Genomic DNA, 14734 nt, shown 5'->3' on the forward strand with positions numbered 1-14734 from the left:
AGCTTTTGTTTGTATCCTATCCAGTCAGCAGAAAGACTATGCATGATTACAATCGTGCCGTCCGCAGTGTACAGATACAGGATAAAGGGAACAACGGTTAGTGCAAGATGAAGTCCAGTAAGGTTCGATTAAAGATAGTCCGAGGTGAGAGATTGCAACCTTCACGTGGTTCGCCCTGTTTCAACGAATGCAATCAACTTGGCGTGCACAATCAAACAAGATCAAATAGAACAAGTTGTCCTACAACTTTAGGCTGTGCACGCCATACGCAAGAAGAAGAAGAAAGATAGTCCGAGGGTCTCCAATGAGATAGATGGTAGGTCAGGACTGCTCTCTAGTTGGTGATAGGATGATTCAGTTGCCTGATAACAACTGGGGAAAAAACTGCATCTGGAATTGTGTGTTTTCACACTTCTGTACCCCTTGCCTGATGGGAGAGGGGAGAAGAGGGAGTGCCAGGGGTTAGACTCGTCCTTGATTATGATGGTGGTCTTGCCGAGGCAGTGTGAAGTGTAGGTGGAGTCCATGGAAGGGAGGTTGGTTTGAGTGATGGTCTGGGCTGCGTCCACGATTCTCTGCAATTTCTTGCGGTGTTGGATGGAGCTAACCCGCATTCATTATTCGCAGACAAGGAATCATGTTGCTCATTGCCATGCACCGTTTGCACTCATAGGTCTACCAGCCTGACTCCCACTTTGCTAACACAGACTGCAGTGAGTGCAAATGCTGGACAAGGGCAAAGCCTTTCACTGAGACTTGTACTGGGTAAGAGAACAGCTGTCTTACATTAAGGTTTAAACAGATTGTAATTAGATGTAAATTATTCAGCACAACTTATAGACTTTGACTTTCTTTAGTTGTGTGGGAGTATTAATGCCACCACCATCCTTGGTAAAAGAGTTGCACATTTATTTTGTTTGTCTAAAGACACAAGAGACTACAGATGCTGGAATCTTGAGCAAAGGACAATGTGCTGGAAGAACTCAATGGGTCAGATAGCATCTGTAGAGGAAACGGATGGGTGACATTACTTTAGACTTTAGAGATACAGTGTGAAAGTCCGCACCAACCAGCGATCACCCCATACACGAGGTCTAACCGACACACTAGGGACAATTTACAGAAGCCAATTAATCTGCAGGTCTTTGGAGTGTGGGAGAAAACAGGAGCACCCGGAGACAGCCCGCGCAATCATAGGAAGAACGTACAAACTCCATACAGACACTAACCATGGTCAAGATTGAACTTGGATCACAGGCAGCAACTATACTGCCGTGCAACTGTGCCACCTGTTGTGGGCCGGGGCCTTTCTTCAGTCGGAAGAAGAGTCCCACCCTCAAATATTGTCTGTCCATTTCTCTCCACAGATGACTCATGGAGTTCTTCCAGCAGTTTGTTCTTTGTATTTTGTATGTCTATGTCGGCAGGAACTGGTGTGGATGAGCATGAATGAGGTGCAGATGCCAACTGACCTTCGGTAAAGAAAAGTATGGTGTAGGCAAACATGTACTTCAGTCCGAAGAAGGGTCTCGACCCGAAACGTCACCCATTCCTTCTCTCCAGAGATGCTGCCTGTCCCGCTGAGTTACTCCAGCATTTTGTGGCTATCTTTGGTTTAAACCATCATCTGCAGTTCCTTCCTATGTGTTTCACTGTGCCTGGTACAAGTGACAATAAAGAAACCATGGACTATTGATCAATGACCATTAACTTACCAGGGCAGCACCTCTCGCCATGAGGCTGTTGTGACATCTGTGAGTTGCCGTGAAGGGACAACCCATTGAACATCGAACATGGAGCAGTACAGCATGGAAACAGACTTTCGGCCCACAATGTGTATGGGGAACATGATGCCGCGTCCAACTAATCTCATCTGCCTGCACCTGATCCATATCCCTCCATTCTCTGCACATCCATGTGCCTATCCAAAAGCCCTTAAATGCCACAATCATATCTGCCACCACCACCACCACCACCACCCGTGGCAGCGTGTTCCTGGCCCCCATCACTCTCTGTATCAAAATCCATGCTCCACATATCTCCTTTAAACTTTGCTCCTTTCACCTTAAAGCTATGCCCTGTAACCTTTCACATTTCCACCCAGGGGAAAAGGTTCTGACAGTCTACCCCATCATAATATTATGCAAATTTAAAATACATAGATTATAAAAATAGAACCTTGTGTTTGGCCCACATCCCTCTAAACATATCCTACCCATGTACCTGTCCAAATGTCTCTCAAATGTTATAATTGTACCTACCTCCTCCGGTAGCTTGTTCCATTTTCTAAATGTTTCTTAAACTTTGAGATAGTACCTGCCTTAACTACCTCCTCTGGCAGCTCGTTCCATACACCCACCAACCTTTGTGTACAAAAGTTACCCCTCAGGTTCCTATTAAATCTTCCCCCCCACCCTCACCTTAAACCCATGTCCCCTGTTAACTGTCCTATATTATGTTTGTTTATTTATTTGTTTCCTCACGTAAGTTCCGTCAGTGCAAATCCTTATCAGTCTCGTATCTTTTGGTAGTGAACTGTGAATTGGGCGAGGATGGATTTCCAGTATCCCAGTGAGCCGGGTTAGGGAGGGGGTAGTTGTGTCAAAGAACCAGCACAGAGAACATGTGCTGAAAAGTTTCCTCCCCCAAGTGGGCAGCGTTTTCACAAGACGAGGCAGTCCATACTTGAGGACACAGGGCAACACAGTGGCACAGCTGCTGCCTCACAGTGCTAGAGACCCGGGTTCGATCCTGACTTTGGGTGCTGTCTGTGTGGAGTTTGCACGGTCTCCCTGCGACCACGTGGGTTTCGTCCGGGTACTCCGGATTCCCACCACATCCCAAAGACGTGCGCACTCCCAGGTTGATTGGGCCTTTGTAAAATTGCCCCTAGTGGGTAAACTCTAAACATTGACACTGTGTTTGGCACAGACATTGTGGGCCGAAGGGCCCGTTTCCATGCTGTATCTCTAAACTAAACTAAACTAAACGCTAAACATTGGCACCATGTTCAGCACAGATGTTGTTGGCTGAAGGGCCTGCTTCCATGTTGTTTCTCTAAACATTGGCATCATGTTCACCACAGATGTTGTTGGCCAAAGAGAATGTTTGCCATGTTGTGTCTCTAAACATTGGCACCATGGTGAGCATGGACGTTGTGGGCCGAAGGGCCAGTCACAGTGCCATGCCATTCCCTTGTAGCGTGAGGACGCCCGGTTGGTAACAGGATTTCTCTCCCTTTCCTCCAGAACCTGAAGCGAGTGGCGGAAACGTGGATGGATGAATACGCCGAGTTCATCTACCACCGGAGGCCCGAGTATCGGCACCTCTCCACCGGCGACATCACCGCGCAGAAGGTCCTGCGGAAGCATCTCAAGTGCAAGGACTTCAAGTGGTTCATGACGGAGGTAGCCTGGGACCTGCCCAAGTACTACCCGCCTGTGGAACCCTCACCAGCCGCTTGGGGAGAAGTGAGTAGGAGTTAGCGCATTGGCCCGTTGGCATCCTGCTACCATTTCATGGCTTTTCTTTGCACTCAGAAGTAAAATATGGGCATCGTTGGCAAGGCCGTTACTAGTTACCCCTTGTAGAAACAAGGAACCTCAAATGCTGGTTGATACACAAAAGGACACAAACTCAGCGGGTCAGGCAATATCTCTGGAGAACATGGATAGGTGAGGTTTCAGGTCTGGACCCTTCTTCGGACTGACTTCCTAGTAATCTAACCCATCCTAGTTATTTCCTTCCCAAAACTGGTAGCACAGTGGCACAGCGAGCAGAGATTCAATACTGAGTACGGGTGCTGTCTGTACAGAGTTTGTATGTTCTCCCTGTGACCGCATGGGTTTTCTCCGGGTGCTCCAGTTTCCTCCCACACTTCAAAGACATACAGGTTTATAGGCTAATTGGCTTCTGTAAATTCTCCCTAGTGTGTGTAGGATAGTGCTAGATTATGGGGTGATCGCTGGGTGGCGTGGACTTGTTGGGCCGAACGGCCTGTTTCCGGGCTGTATCACTAAAGTCTAATGTAAAGTCTAACGACATGCAGGTTTGTAGGTTAATTGGCTTCTGTAAAATGTAAATTCTTCCTAGTGTGTGTAGGATAGAACTAGTGTATCATAAGTGGTCATAAGTGATAGGAGAAGAATTAGCCATTCGACCTTTCAAGTCTACTCCGCCATTCAATCATGGCTGATCTACCTCTCCCTCCTAACCCCATTCTCCTGCCTTCTCCCCATAACCTCTGACATCCGTACTAATCTAGAAGATGTACGGGGTGACTGTGGTCTCGGTGGGCTAAGGAGCCTGTTTCCACGCTGTATCTCTAGTCTAAAGATGCACAGCAACACATTATTGATGTGACAGGTTTGATTTTACGTTCGAGCCTTTGAAACGTTGCTTGGACTCGCAGACGTTCTGACTGAGAGGTTAGAGCCCGGCTAGTGAATCATGACTGACACTGATCAGTGTGAATCAAATTACAGAAGGTCAGTGGAAAGTTTCTGGTGGTTTGAGGTTTATTTATCTCGGTAAGTACACTGATATCAGCAAGCTGTTCGATAAGGCAACGTCAAGAGCAAAATAGTCTGCCAGTCAATAGTTGGAGAGCTAAAGACCAAATTATGTTTCCATTGTGCTATTAAAATAGGAAGCAACTGATGCTGACAGCTCACTTCAAAGTGGTACGGCCGCTGGAGTAGTTGAGAATGGACTTAGTTTCCTCGATTCCTATTCTGTAAAACGACCACCCCTATTAACATCACAACTCTTCTCTTACCTCTTGGGTCAGCATGGTGGCGCAGCGGTAGAGTCGTTGCTTTACAGTGCCAAAGACCCCAGTTCGATCCTATTAACCATTTGGAGGTAGCGACCACAACATGATAAGTTTTAATCTGCAATTTGAGAGGGAGAAGGTGAAATCGATGTGTCGTTATTGCAGTTGAACAAAGGGGACTACAGAGGCATGAGGGAGGAGTTGGCTGGAAAGCGGTCCTAGCATGGGGTGACAGTGGAACAGCAATGGCAGGAATTTCTGGGAATAATCAGGAAGATGCAGGATCTTTTCATTCCAAAGATGAAGATAGATAGGGGGAGAAAGAGGCAACCATGGCTGACAAGGAAGTTAAGGACAGTATAAAACTAAAAGAGAAGGTGTATAACGTAGCAAAGATTAGTGGGAAGCCAGAGGAATGGGAAGCTTTTAAAGAACAACAGAAGGTACTAAAAAGGTAATATGGGGAGAAAAGATGAAATACAAAGGTAAGCTAGCTAATAATATAAAAGAGAATAGCAAGAGTTTATTCAGTTCTGTAAAGAGTAAAAAAGAGGCAAGAGTGGAAGTTGGGCCACTGGAGAATGATGCAGGAGAAATGATAATGGGGAATAAAGAAATGGCAGAGTTGAATAACTTTTTCGCATCAGTCTTCACAGTGGAAGTTACCAGCAACGTGCCTGAAATTCAAGAGAATCAGGGGTTGGAAGTTAGAGGAGTGGCTGTTACTAGGGAGAAGGTGCTCGGGAAGCTGAAAGGGCTGAAGGTGGATGTCACCTGAACTAGATGGACTGCCACACGTGAGGCTGCTAAGGATAATGAGAGCCCATGGTATCAAAGGGCAGATACTAGCATGGATAGCAGGTTGGCTGATGGCAGAAGACAAAGAGTGGCAATAAAGGGGGCTTTTTCTGGCTGGCTGCCAGTGACTAGCGGAGTTCCGCAAGGGTCGGTGTTGGGGCCGCTACTCTTCACGTTGTATATTAATTATTTGGACGAGGTGATTGAAGGCTTTGTGGCCAAGTTTGCGGATGATACGAAAATAGGTGGAAAGGCAGGCAGTGTAGAAAAAGCAGGGACTCTGCAGAAGGACTTGGACAGGTTGGGAGAGTGGGCAGAGAAGTGGCAGATGAAATATAGTGTAGCAAAATGTGGAGTCATGCATTTTTGTAGTAGGGATAAAGGCATAGACCTGGAGTATTGTGTACAGTTTTGGTCCCCTAATTTGAGGTTGGACATTCTTGATATTGAGGGAGTGCAGTGTAGGTTTACAAGGTTAATTCCCGGGATGGTGGGACTGTCATATACTGAGAGAATGGAGCAGCTGGGCATGTACACTCTGGAGTTTAGAAGGATGAGAGGGTATCACATTGAAACATATAAGATTGTTAAGGGTTTGGACACGCTAGAGGCAGGAAACATGTTCCCGATGTTGGGGGAGTCCAGAACCAGGGGCCACAGTTTAAGAATAAGGAGTAAGCCATTTAGAACGGAGAGGAGGAAACTTTTTCTCACAGAGAGTGGTGAGTCTGTGGAATACTCTGCCTCGGAGAGCGGTGGAGGCGGGTTCTCTGGATGCTTTCAAGAAAGAGCTAGATAGGGCTCTTAAAGATAATGGAGTCAGGGGATATGAGGAGAAGGCAGGAACGGGGTTCTGATTGGGGATGATCAGCCATGATCACATTGAATGGCGGTGCTTGCTCGAAGGGCCGAATGGCCTATTCCTGCACCTATTGTCTATTGTCTATTGACTATTTTCTAAATGAGGAGAGAATCCAGAAATCGGATGTGCAAAGGGACTTGGGAGTACTGGTGCAGGATTCCCAAAACGTTAATCTGCAAGTCAAATCGGGAGTAAAGAAAGCAACGAGGGCTTGTATACAAAAACAAAGATGTAATGCTGAGGCTCTATAAGGCGCTGATAAGGCCGCATTTGGAATATTGTGAGCAATTTTGGGCACCATATCTGAGGAAAGATGTGCTGGAGCTGAAGAGGTTAGAGAAGGAGGTGTACAAAAACGATCACAGGAATGAGTAGGTTAACCTATGATGAGCACTGGGCCTGAACTCACTGGAGTTTAGATGAATGAGGGGCTCTTTGAAATGTACTGAATAGTGAAACGCTTGGATAGAGTGGATGTGGAGAGGATTTTTCCACTAGTGGGAGAGTCTAGGACTAGAGAAAAGAAAAATACTGCATTAAAAAAAAGGCAAAACATACTAAGGAAAACAAGTGCAGGCAGTGTAATAAGTGCTCAGTGGCATTCCGCTGTCGAGGTGGGATTAGAGATGTAGATGTGGGTGGAACATGACCTGTGCAGTTAAGGACCTGAATTGTCCTGCACCAAGCTCACTGTTCCCCTCTCCCCAACTCTCTCTCACCCTTAAGGACTCAAAGTGCTGGAGTAACTCAGCAAGTCAGGCAGCATCTCTAGAGAACATGGATAGGTGATATTTCAGGACGAGACCTATCTTCAGACTGATGAAGGGGGCGGTTTAGTGGGGAAAATAGGTGTGCACCCAGGTGGGGCTGTAAGATGCCGACCAAGATACAACTTCCACGCTAGTCCCACCTGCCCGCATTCGGCCCATATCCCTCTTGGATTGTAACAGCGTCTAAGGTTACAGGGAGAAGGCAGGAGAATGGGGTTGTGAAGGAAAAATAGATCAGCCATGATCGAATGGTAAAGCAGACTCGATGGGCCAAATGGCCTCATTCTGCTCCTATGTCATATGGTCTTATGGTTTAAACATTTGCTATCCATGCACGTGTGTAAATGTATTTTAAATGTTTTAATATTAAATTTGAATGGTCAGACCAGGCTGAGGGTCCAAGCAGTTTACTCCTGCTTTTACAATGTTCTTATGTTAACATGCACAACAGGATACTGGTGCTAAACACAAAAAGCTGGAGTAACTCACCGGGACAGGCAGCATCTCTGGAGAGAAGGAATGGGTGACGTTTCGGGTCGAGACCCTTCTTCAGACTGGTTAGGAAGACAAGGTATGTGTAGGAAGGAACTGTAGGTCTCGACCCGAAACTTTACCCATTCCTTCTATCCAGAGATGCTGCTCCAGCATTTTGTGTCTATCTGCTTTAGTCAACCTTACCTGTAATACCACTGAATATCTGCAGATGGTGATTGCTCTGTAGTCAGTCTGTTCTTGGTCTGTGCTGCCCCCTGCAGCACTTCAGCTGCACTACAAGGGGTAATGCTGTCTGCAACAATGCCTGCTCCCTCTGCAGGTGGACCTTTCCTTTAGACTTCAGACTTTAGAGACACAGTGTGGAAACAGACCTTTCGGACCGCCGAAGCCGCACCGACCAGCGAGCACCCCGTTCCACTAGCACTATCCTACAAATTAGGGTTAATTTACAATTTACAGAAGCCAATTAACCTACAAATCTTTGGGATCTAAGGTAGATTGATACTGTAGTTTAGTTTGGAGACACATCATGGATACGGCCCCCTTCAGCCCACTGGGTCCACGCTGATCATCAATCACCCGTTCACACTAGTTCTATACTGTCCCATTTCCCCTACACAATAGGAGCAGTTTACAGAGACCAATTAGCCTGCAAACCTACAGGTTTTTGTGATGTGGGAGGTAACTGGAGCACTGGAGGAACCCCATACGGTCAAATAGAGAACATGAAAACTCCGCACAGGACTATCTGTCCATCACCTCCCAAGGCATCGAGCCAAACATGGATGCAGGCCCACTGGTTATAGCCTAAAGGTCTTTACAACCTAACGGTTTGAACATTGAATTCTCCAATCTTCGACAACTAACGTACAAGCAGACCTTTTTTATTTATTATCTTTTCCTTCACCCTTTCTGCCCACCTGGACTTGCACCCATTTCTTCTCCCCCCCACCCCCCCCCCCCCCCCCCCCCCCCCCCCGCCTCTTCCACCTATATTCCTTCCTCTGGCTTCACAATTTCCACCACGTCTATCCTTTTCTCACACATCTTGTCTTTTTATCTCTGGCCTTTGTCCAACCATCTGCCTATCCAAAACACCCTTTACCTGTATCCACTTATCACTCATCAGGCTTTGTCCTGTCCCTCCTCTCTTCTAGCTTTATTCCACCCACCCCCCTCACCCCCTCTACAATCAGTTTGAAGAATGGTCCCATCCCAAAACATCATCCATCCATGTCCTCCAGCGATGCTGCCTGACCCGCTGAGTGACTCCAGCACTTTGTGTCTTTTTTCAATGGAAACATTCCGTCCAACTCTTCCATGATGACCAAGATGCCCCTATTCAGTCTAGGCCAATTGCCTGTCATTTGTGGAAAAGTCATCCTTGAACATTAAAGACTTTCTCTTTAGAGTTGGGAATTATGGTGACACAGCACAGCAGTAGAGTTGCTGCCTTACAGCACCAGAACCTGTCCTTCTAAACCTGACTACCTATGTACCTGTCGAAATGATTCTTAAACATTGCGATAGTCCTTGCCTCAACTACCTCTACTAGATCATTCCTATTAAATCTCCCCCCTCACCTTAAATCAATGTCCTCTGGTACTTGCCTGCTCAAACTCTCCCTCACGCTCAAGTCATCAAATCCTTGCAACATTCCTTATAAATCTCTGCCCCCTTTTCAGCTTGACAACATTTTTCCTATGACATGTTGCCCAGAACTGAACACAATACTCTAAATGCAGCCTCACAAATGTCTTATATAACTGCAACACGACACCCCAACTTCTACAGTCAATACTCCGACTGATGAAGGCCAATGTACCAAAAACCTTTTTGCCTACCCAATCTGGTGCCACTTTCAAGGAACCAAACCATGCACCTGCACTCCTAGATCCCTCTGCTCTACAACACCCCCAGAGCCCTCCCTTTCACTGGATAAGTCCCGCCCATGTTAGTCTTCCCAAAATGAAATGCCTCACGTTTCAACTTGCATGAACAGTTTACACCCAGGAATGACAAGTACAATTTCAAAATTCACAGACAATGCTTAACTGGGTCATGTTTCGGCAAGTACAAGGATAGATCGTGGGATTCAGGGAAAACTCAACCAACTTACAGAATTAACACATTAGGGTGGTGCAGCGGTGAAGTTGCTGACTTTAGTTTAGTTTAGTTTATTGTCTGGTCTACCAAGGTACAGTGAAAAGCCTTTGTTGCGTGCTAACCAGTCAGCAGAAAGACAATACATGATTGCAATCAAGACATCCATAGGATACAGATACATGATAAATCATGTTTGGTGCAAGATTAAGTCCAGTAAAGTCCGATTAAAGATAGTCTGAGGGTTTCCAGCGAGGTAGATGGTAGGTCAGGACTGCTCTCTAGTTGGTGATATGATGGTTCAGTTGCCTGATAACAGCTGGGAAGAAACAGTCCCTGAATCTGGCGGTGTGCTTTTTCACACTTCTCTATTTCACACTCTAGCCATGCAACATCAGAGACCCGGGTTCGATCCCGACCATGGGTGCTGTCTGTACGGACTTTGTACGTTCTTCCTGTGACCACGTGGGTTTTCTCCGGTTGCTCTGGTTTCCTCCCACATTCCAAAGACGTGCAGGTTTGTAGGTTAATTGGCTTCTGTAAATTGTCCCTAGTATCTAGGATAGAACTAATGTACAGGTGATTCGTGTCGGCACAGACTCGGTGAGTGAAGGGCCTGTTTCCACACTGCATTTCTGAAACTAAACTAAACTAAGTTAGCAAATTAGCTTCAATATAGAAGAAAGTAAGGCCTTATATTGTGACTGTAACCATAATGAGATCAGAAATGATTTACATGCTTTTTTTTGCACTACCATGATCTAGTTGTACCTAGAATATCTGATCATTTACTGAATGACCCGTTGAGTTCCTCCACCACTTTGGGTGTTGATCACCAGAAGTGGTTGCAGTGAAGAGCATGGTGCATTGATGAACAAGGGTCAATGGAAATGAGGTTTGTGAATAGTAATCAGGCCCATGTAGAGCTTAAGCAGCAGAATAGTCTAGTACGGGTGAATGGCCTCTTTCTGTGCGGTAACATCTATGTAAAGTTTCTTTCAGCGCAGAAGGAAGGCAATTCAGCCCATCAAGTCTATACTGACTTTGATAAGGTAGACACAAAATGTTGGAGTAACTCAGCGGGACAGGCAGCGTCTCTGGAGAGAAGGAAGGGTGACGTTTCGGGTCAACATCATTTTTCAGATGGGTCTGAAGAAGGGTCTCGACCCAAGACATCACCCATTCCTTCTCTCCAGAGACGCTGCCTGTCCTGCAGTTACTCCAGCATTTTGTGTCTACCTTCGATTTAAACCAGCATCTGCAGTTCTTTCTTACACTGACTTTGATTAATACTGGTGACAGGGGTTTTGGGGAGAAGGCATAGATCATGGGGTGAAGAGGGAGAGATCGATCAGCCATGATTAAATGGCGGCATAGATTTGATGGGCCAAATGGCCTAATTCTGCTCCTATCACTTATGAGCTTATGGAATCATGGCAATTTCCTCACTAAATTCTCAATATAACTCATTTTCCCCACATTCCCTTCAACTTTTCGGAGATTCTACCACACAACAGCACACCGGGGGAGTTTTCAATGGCCAAATAACTCAAGGTAGACACAAAATGCTGGAGTAACTCAGTGGGACAGGCAGCATCTCTGGAGAAAAGGACCCATGTGTTTTGGGGATGTGGGAAGAAAACTGAAGCTCTTGGGGAAACAAAAACATGTGGATAAGGCATATAGGATATGTCTATGTTCATAAGTTATAAGAGCAGAATTAGGCCATTCGGACTATCAAGTCTACTCCGCCATTCAATCAAGGCTGATCTATCTTTCCCTCTCAACCCCATTCTCCTGCCTTCTCCCCATAACCGCTGACACCCGCACCAATCAAGAATCTGTCAGTCTGTGCCTTAAAAGTACCCAATGACTTGGCCTCCACACTGTCCATGGCAATGAATTCCACTGATTCACCACCCTCTGACTAACGGGTTAAAAGGCAAAGGAATTCTAAGTGTAATGTAGGCAGAAGAGAAAGGTTCCTGTTTTAATTAATGAGGAACGGATGTTATATTGCGTAGGACACAAAGTGCTGGAGGAACTCAGCAGGTCAGGTAGCATCTCTGGAGAGTATGGACTGGCGACGTTTCAGGTCGAGACTCTTCTTCAGACTGATTATGGCAGAGGAAAGAAAGCTGGAAAGTAGATGGGGCAGGACAACGCCTGGCGAGCGATAGGTGGACACAGGGTGAAGGGGAGTTTGATTGGCAGAAGAGTGGACAAAGGTTGGAGATGAAAAGGAGACAACAAGGAAACAAGGAGACAAAGAGGCCGTTGATAAGGAGAGAATATTGATCTTTGAGAGAATATTGTTTGATGAGGTATTGTTGTACAAGGATCTATAGAAACGATTGCCTTGTCAGCTTTCAAAGCAAATCCCTTAAGTGACTCCCATCGTGAAGCTGCAGCCTGCAGTTGTTGCCCTTGGTAAACTGGTTTGGTTTAGAGTTTAGAGACAGCGTGGAAACAGATCCTTCAGCCCACCATATCTGCGCCGACCAGCGATCACCCACACTCTATTTCTATCCTACACACTAGTGACAATTTACAGTAGACAATTAACCTACAAACCTGTACGTCTTTGGAATGTGGGAGGAAACCGGAGCACCCGGTGGTCACCGGGATAAGGTACAGGCAGCACCCATGGTCAGGATCGAACCCGGGTCTTTGGTGGTGTAAGGCAGCAACTCTCTGTATACATGCTACGTTTCTTTTTTTCACATGAATTCTGTAACAGTGAATTTTTTAATCCATAGAACAAATTTTTAGCAGTGAGTAATGAACTCCATAAGGTCAAATTTCTGTTTCCCAAACTGTTGTAACATGGGGCTACATTGTGCCAATGTATGTCCGTATACTTATATAACATCATACTCGTATGTTATATTATTAAACCTTATAACATGTTAGATAAAATATATTATATAGCCCAACAAATCCATGCTGCCAAAGATAGACATAAAATGCTGGAGTAACTCAGCGGGACAGGCAGCATCTCTGGATAGAAGGAATGGGTGACATTTCAGGCCAAAACCCTTCCTCATCAACGCTGCCATTTGTTTATGCTCCACTTGAGCATTTCTTGTCTTTCTTCATCAGAATATATCAGAGTAACCTTATTTTCCTTATTCCCTTGCCCAACCAGTCCTTAAATGCATTTGGAAAGCAGTGCTTGAAAGGGTGGATCAAATTCAGTAATTATTTACATCAAGAAGACATACAGTTGGTTTAAGGTGATGGGGAAAAGATTTACTAAGAATCTGAGGGGTAACTTTTTCACACAAAGTGTGGTGGGTGTACGGAACAAGCTGCCAGATGAGGTAGTTGAGGCTGGGACTATCCCAATGTTTAAGAAGCAGTTAGATAGGTAAGTGGACAGGACAGGTTAGGAGGGATATGGACCAAATGCAGGCAGGTGGGACTAGTGTAGCTGGGACATGTTGGCCGGTGTGTGCAAGTTGAGCCGAAGGGCCTGTTTCTACACTGTATCAGTCGATGACACCATGACTCTGCAAAAGGGCTAGAACAGGTGACAGGCCAAATGGCCTCATTCTGTGCTGTATGATTTGTAAATCTTCTCAGTCTTAGGAAGACTATATTCTGTGAAGAAAACAGCAAAATATCATTAAATGTCAGTGAGGAACAGATAATGAGTTTGGTTTACCAGAGATTATGGGCTGTGCCAACTCGATAATCCTTTCCCTGCTCCCACTAAAGTCTAATCAGCACAGCACAGGAACTGACCCTTCAGCCCACAATGTTTTTGGTTTCGTTTTTGGTTTTAGAGATACAGCATGGAAACAGTAGCCCTTTAACCCACTGAGTTCACGTCGACCAGCGATCACACATACATTACTTCTATTCTACACACTAGGGACAATTTACAGTAGACAATTAACCTGTGTGGAAAGATGGTTTGCTGGGTTATACCGAAGATGGATGCAAAATGCTGGAGTAGCTCAGCAGGTCAGGCAGCATCTCTGGAGAAAAAGAATAGGTGATGCTTAAGGTCTGAAGAAGGGATCTGACCCGAAACACCAGAGACCTGAAAGGCGTAGGTTAATTGGCTTCTGTAAATTGTCCCCAGTGTGTAGGATAGAACGAGTGTATGGGTGATCGATCGTTGGTCAGCACGGAATGGGTGGGCCGAAGACCCTGTTTCCACACTGTATCTCTAAACTGAACTAAACCCAGCAGTTCAGGCTGTGGAGGAGTGTTGGACGATGTTCGTAACTGGTAAATTCAGAGGAAATTCTTCTCCCATTTGAATGTATACATGGAAGGGTTTCAGGAGAGGTTTCACTCAGGTACACTACTTCCTTTGTTCCTAATATAACACAAAGAAACATCTGCTCCTTTGGCCCAATTCCATTTGTCTTTTTATTTCCACTTTTAACTTCACTTTGTGATTGCCTGTTTTTGGTTCTCGGTTGTAGAATTAACATTTTGTACGCTCACATCCCTTATTAATCTGATAGATTTCTCTCCTTCTGGGATCCCTGTAGTCCTTTAATTACATGTTATTCCCGCAGCCACTGTTCTAGTCTATTGTTTCATTCCAGATGTCTTGGCACTAGCGATCTCCCTGTTGGAGCTCTTTTGCCGGGTAACAATCTCCTTCTCTGCTAGATTAACTACTCCATTAGCTGAGGAAGCCTTTGTGCTCATTTTATTAATGGCCAAGTCTCAGATGAAACTCGATGGCCAATGCACTTGATTAAAACTGCCCTTAATGTCAAATGCGTAGAGACAATGACAGGCTTTTTGCTCTGTGAAGCCACGTCTCCTGCTGTTCAGGGAGCAAATGGTACATCAGACCAAAGCACCTGCTGAAGATGAAGTGGGAGAAGTGATAAGTTAAGACAGCTGTCAAAAATGTCGCGTCGGGAGATGTATCATATTTAAAGCCGGGCTTTTCCTTATCTGCAA

At 45.6% G+C, this 14734-nt stretch overlaps 1 protein-coding gene across 1 annotated transcript in view; it reads left to right on the plus strand.

Annotated features, from left to right (window-relative positions):
- The window catches only part of galntl6 (polypeptide N-acetylgalactosaminyltransferase like 6), an 821073-nt gene that overhangs the window by 769088 nt on the left and 37251 nt on the right, over positions 1-14734 (plus strand). The window contains exon 9 of the mRNA XM_033018312.1: positions 3249-3470. Within this exon, the coding sequence (XP_032874203.1) occupies positions 3249-3470 (222 nt within the window). The remainder of the gene's footprint in view (positions 1-3248; positions 3471-14734) is intronic.

This window comes from Amblyraja radiata, chromosome 3, assembly GCF_010909765.2.
Source record: "Amblyraja radiata isolate CabotCenter1 chromosome 3, sAmbRad1.1.pri, whole genome shotgun sequence".
Lineage (NCBI taxonomy): Eukaryota > Metazoa > Chordata > Chondrichthyes > Rajiformes > Rajidae > Amblyraja > Amblyraja radiata.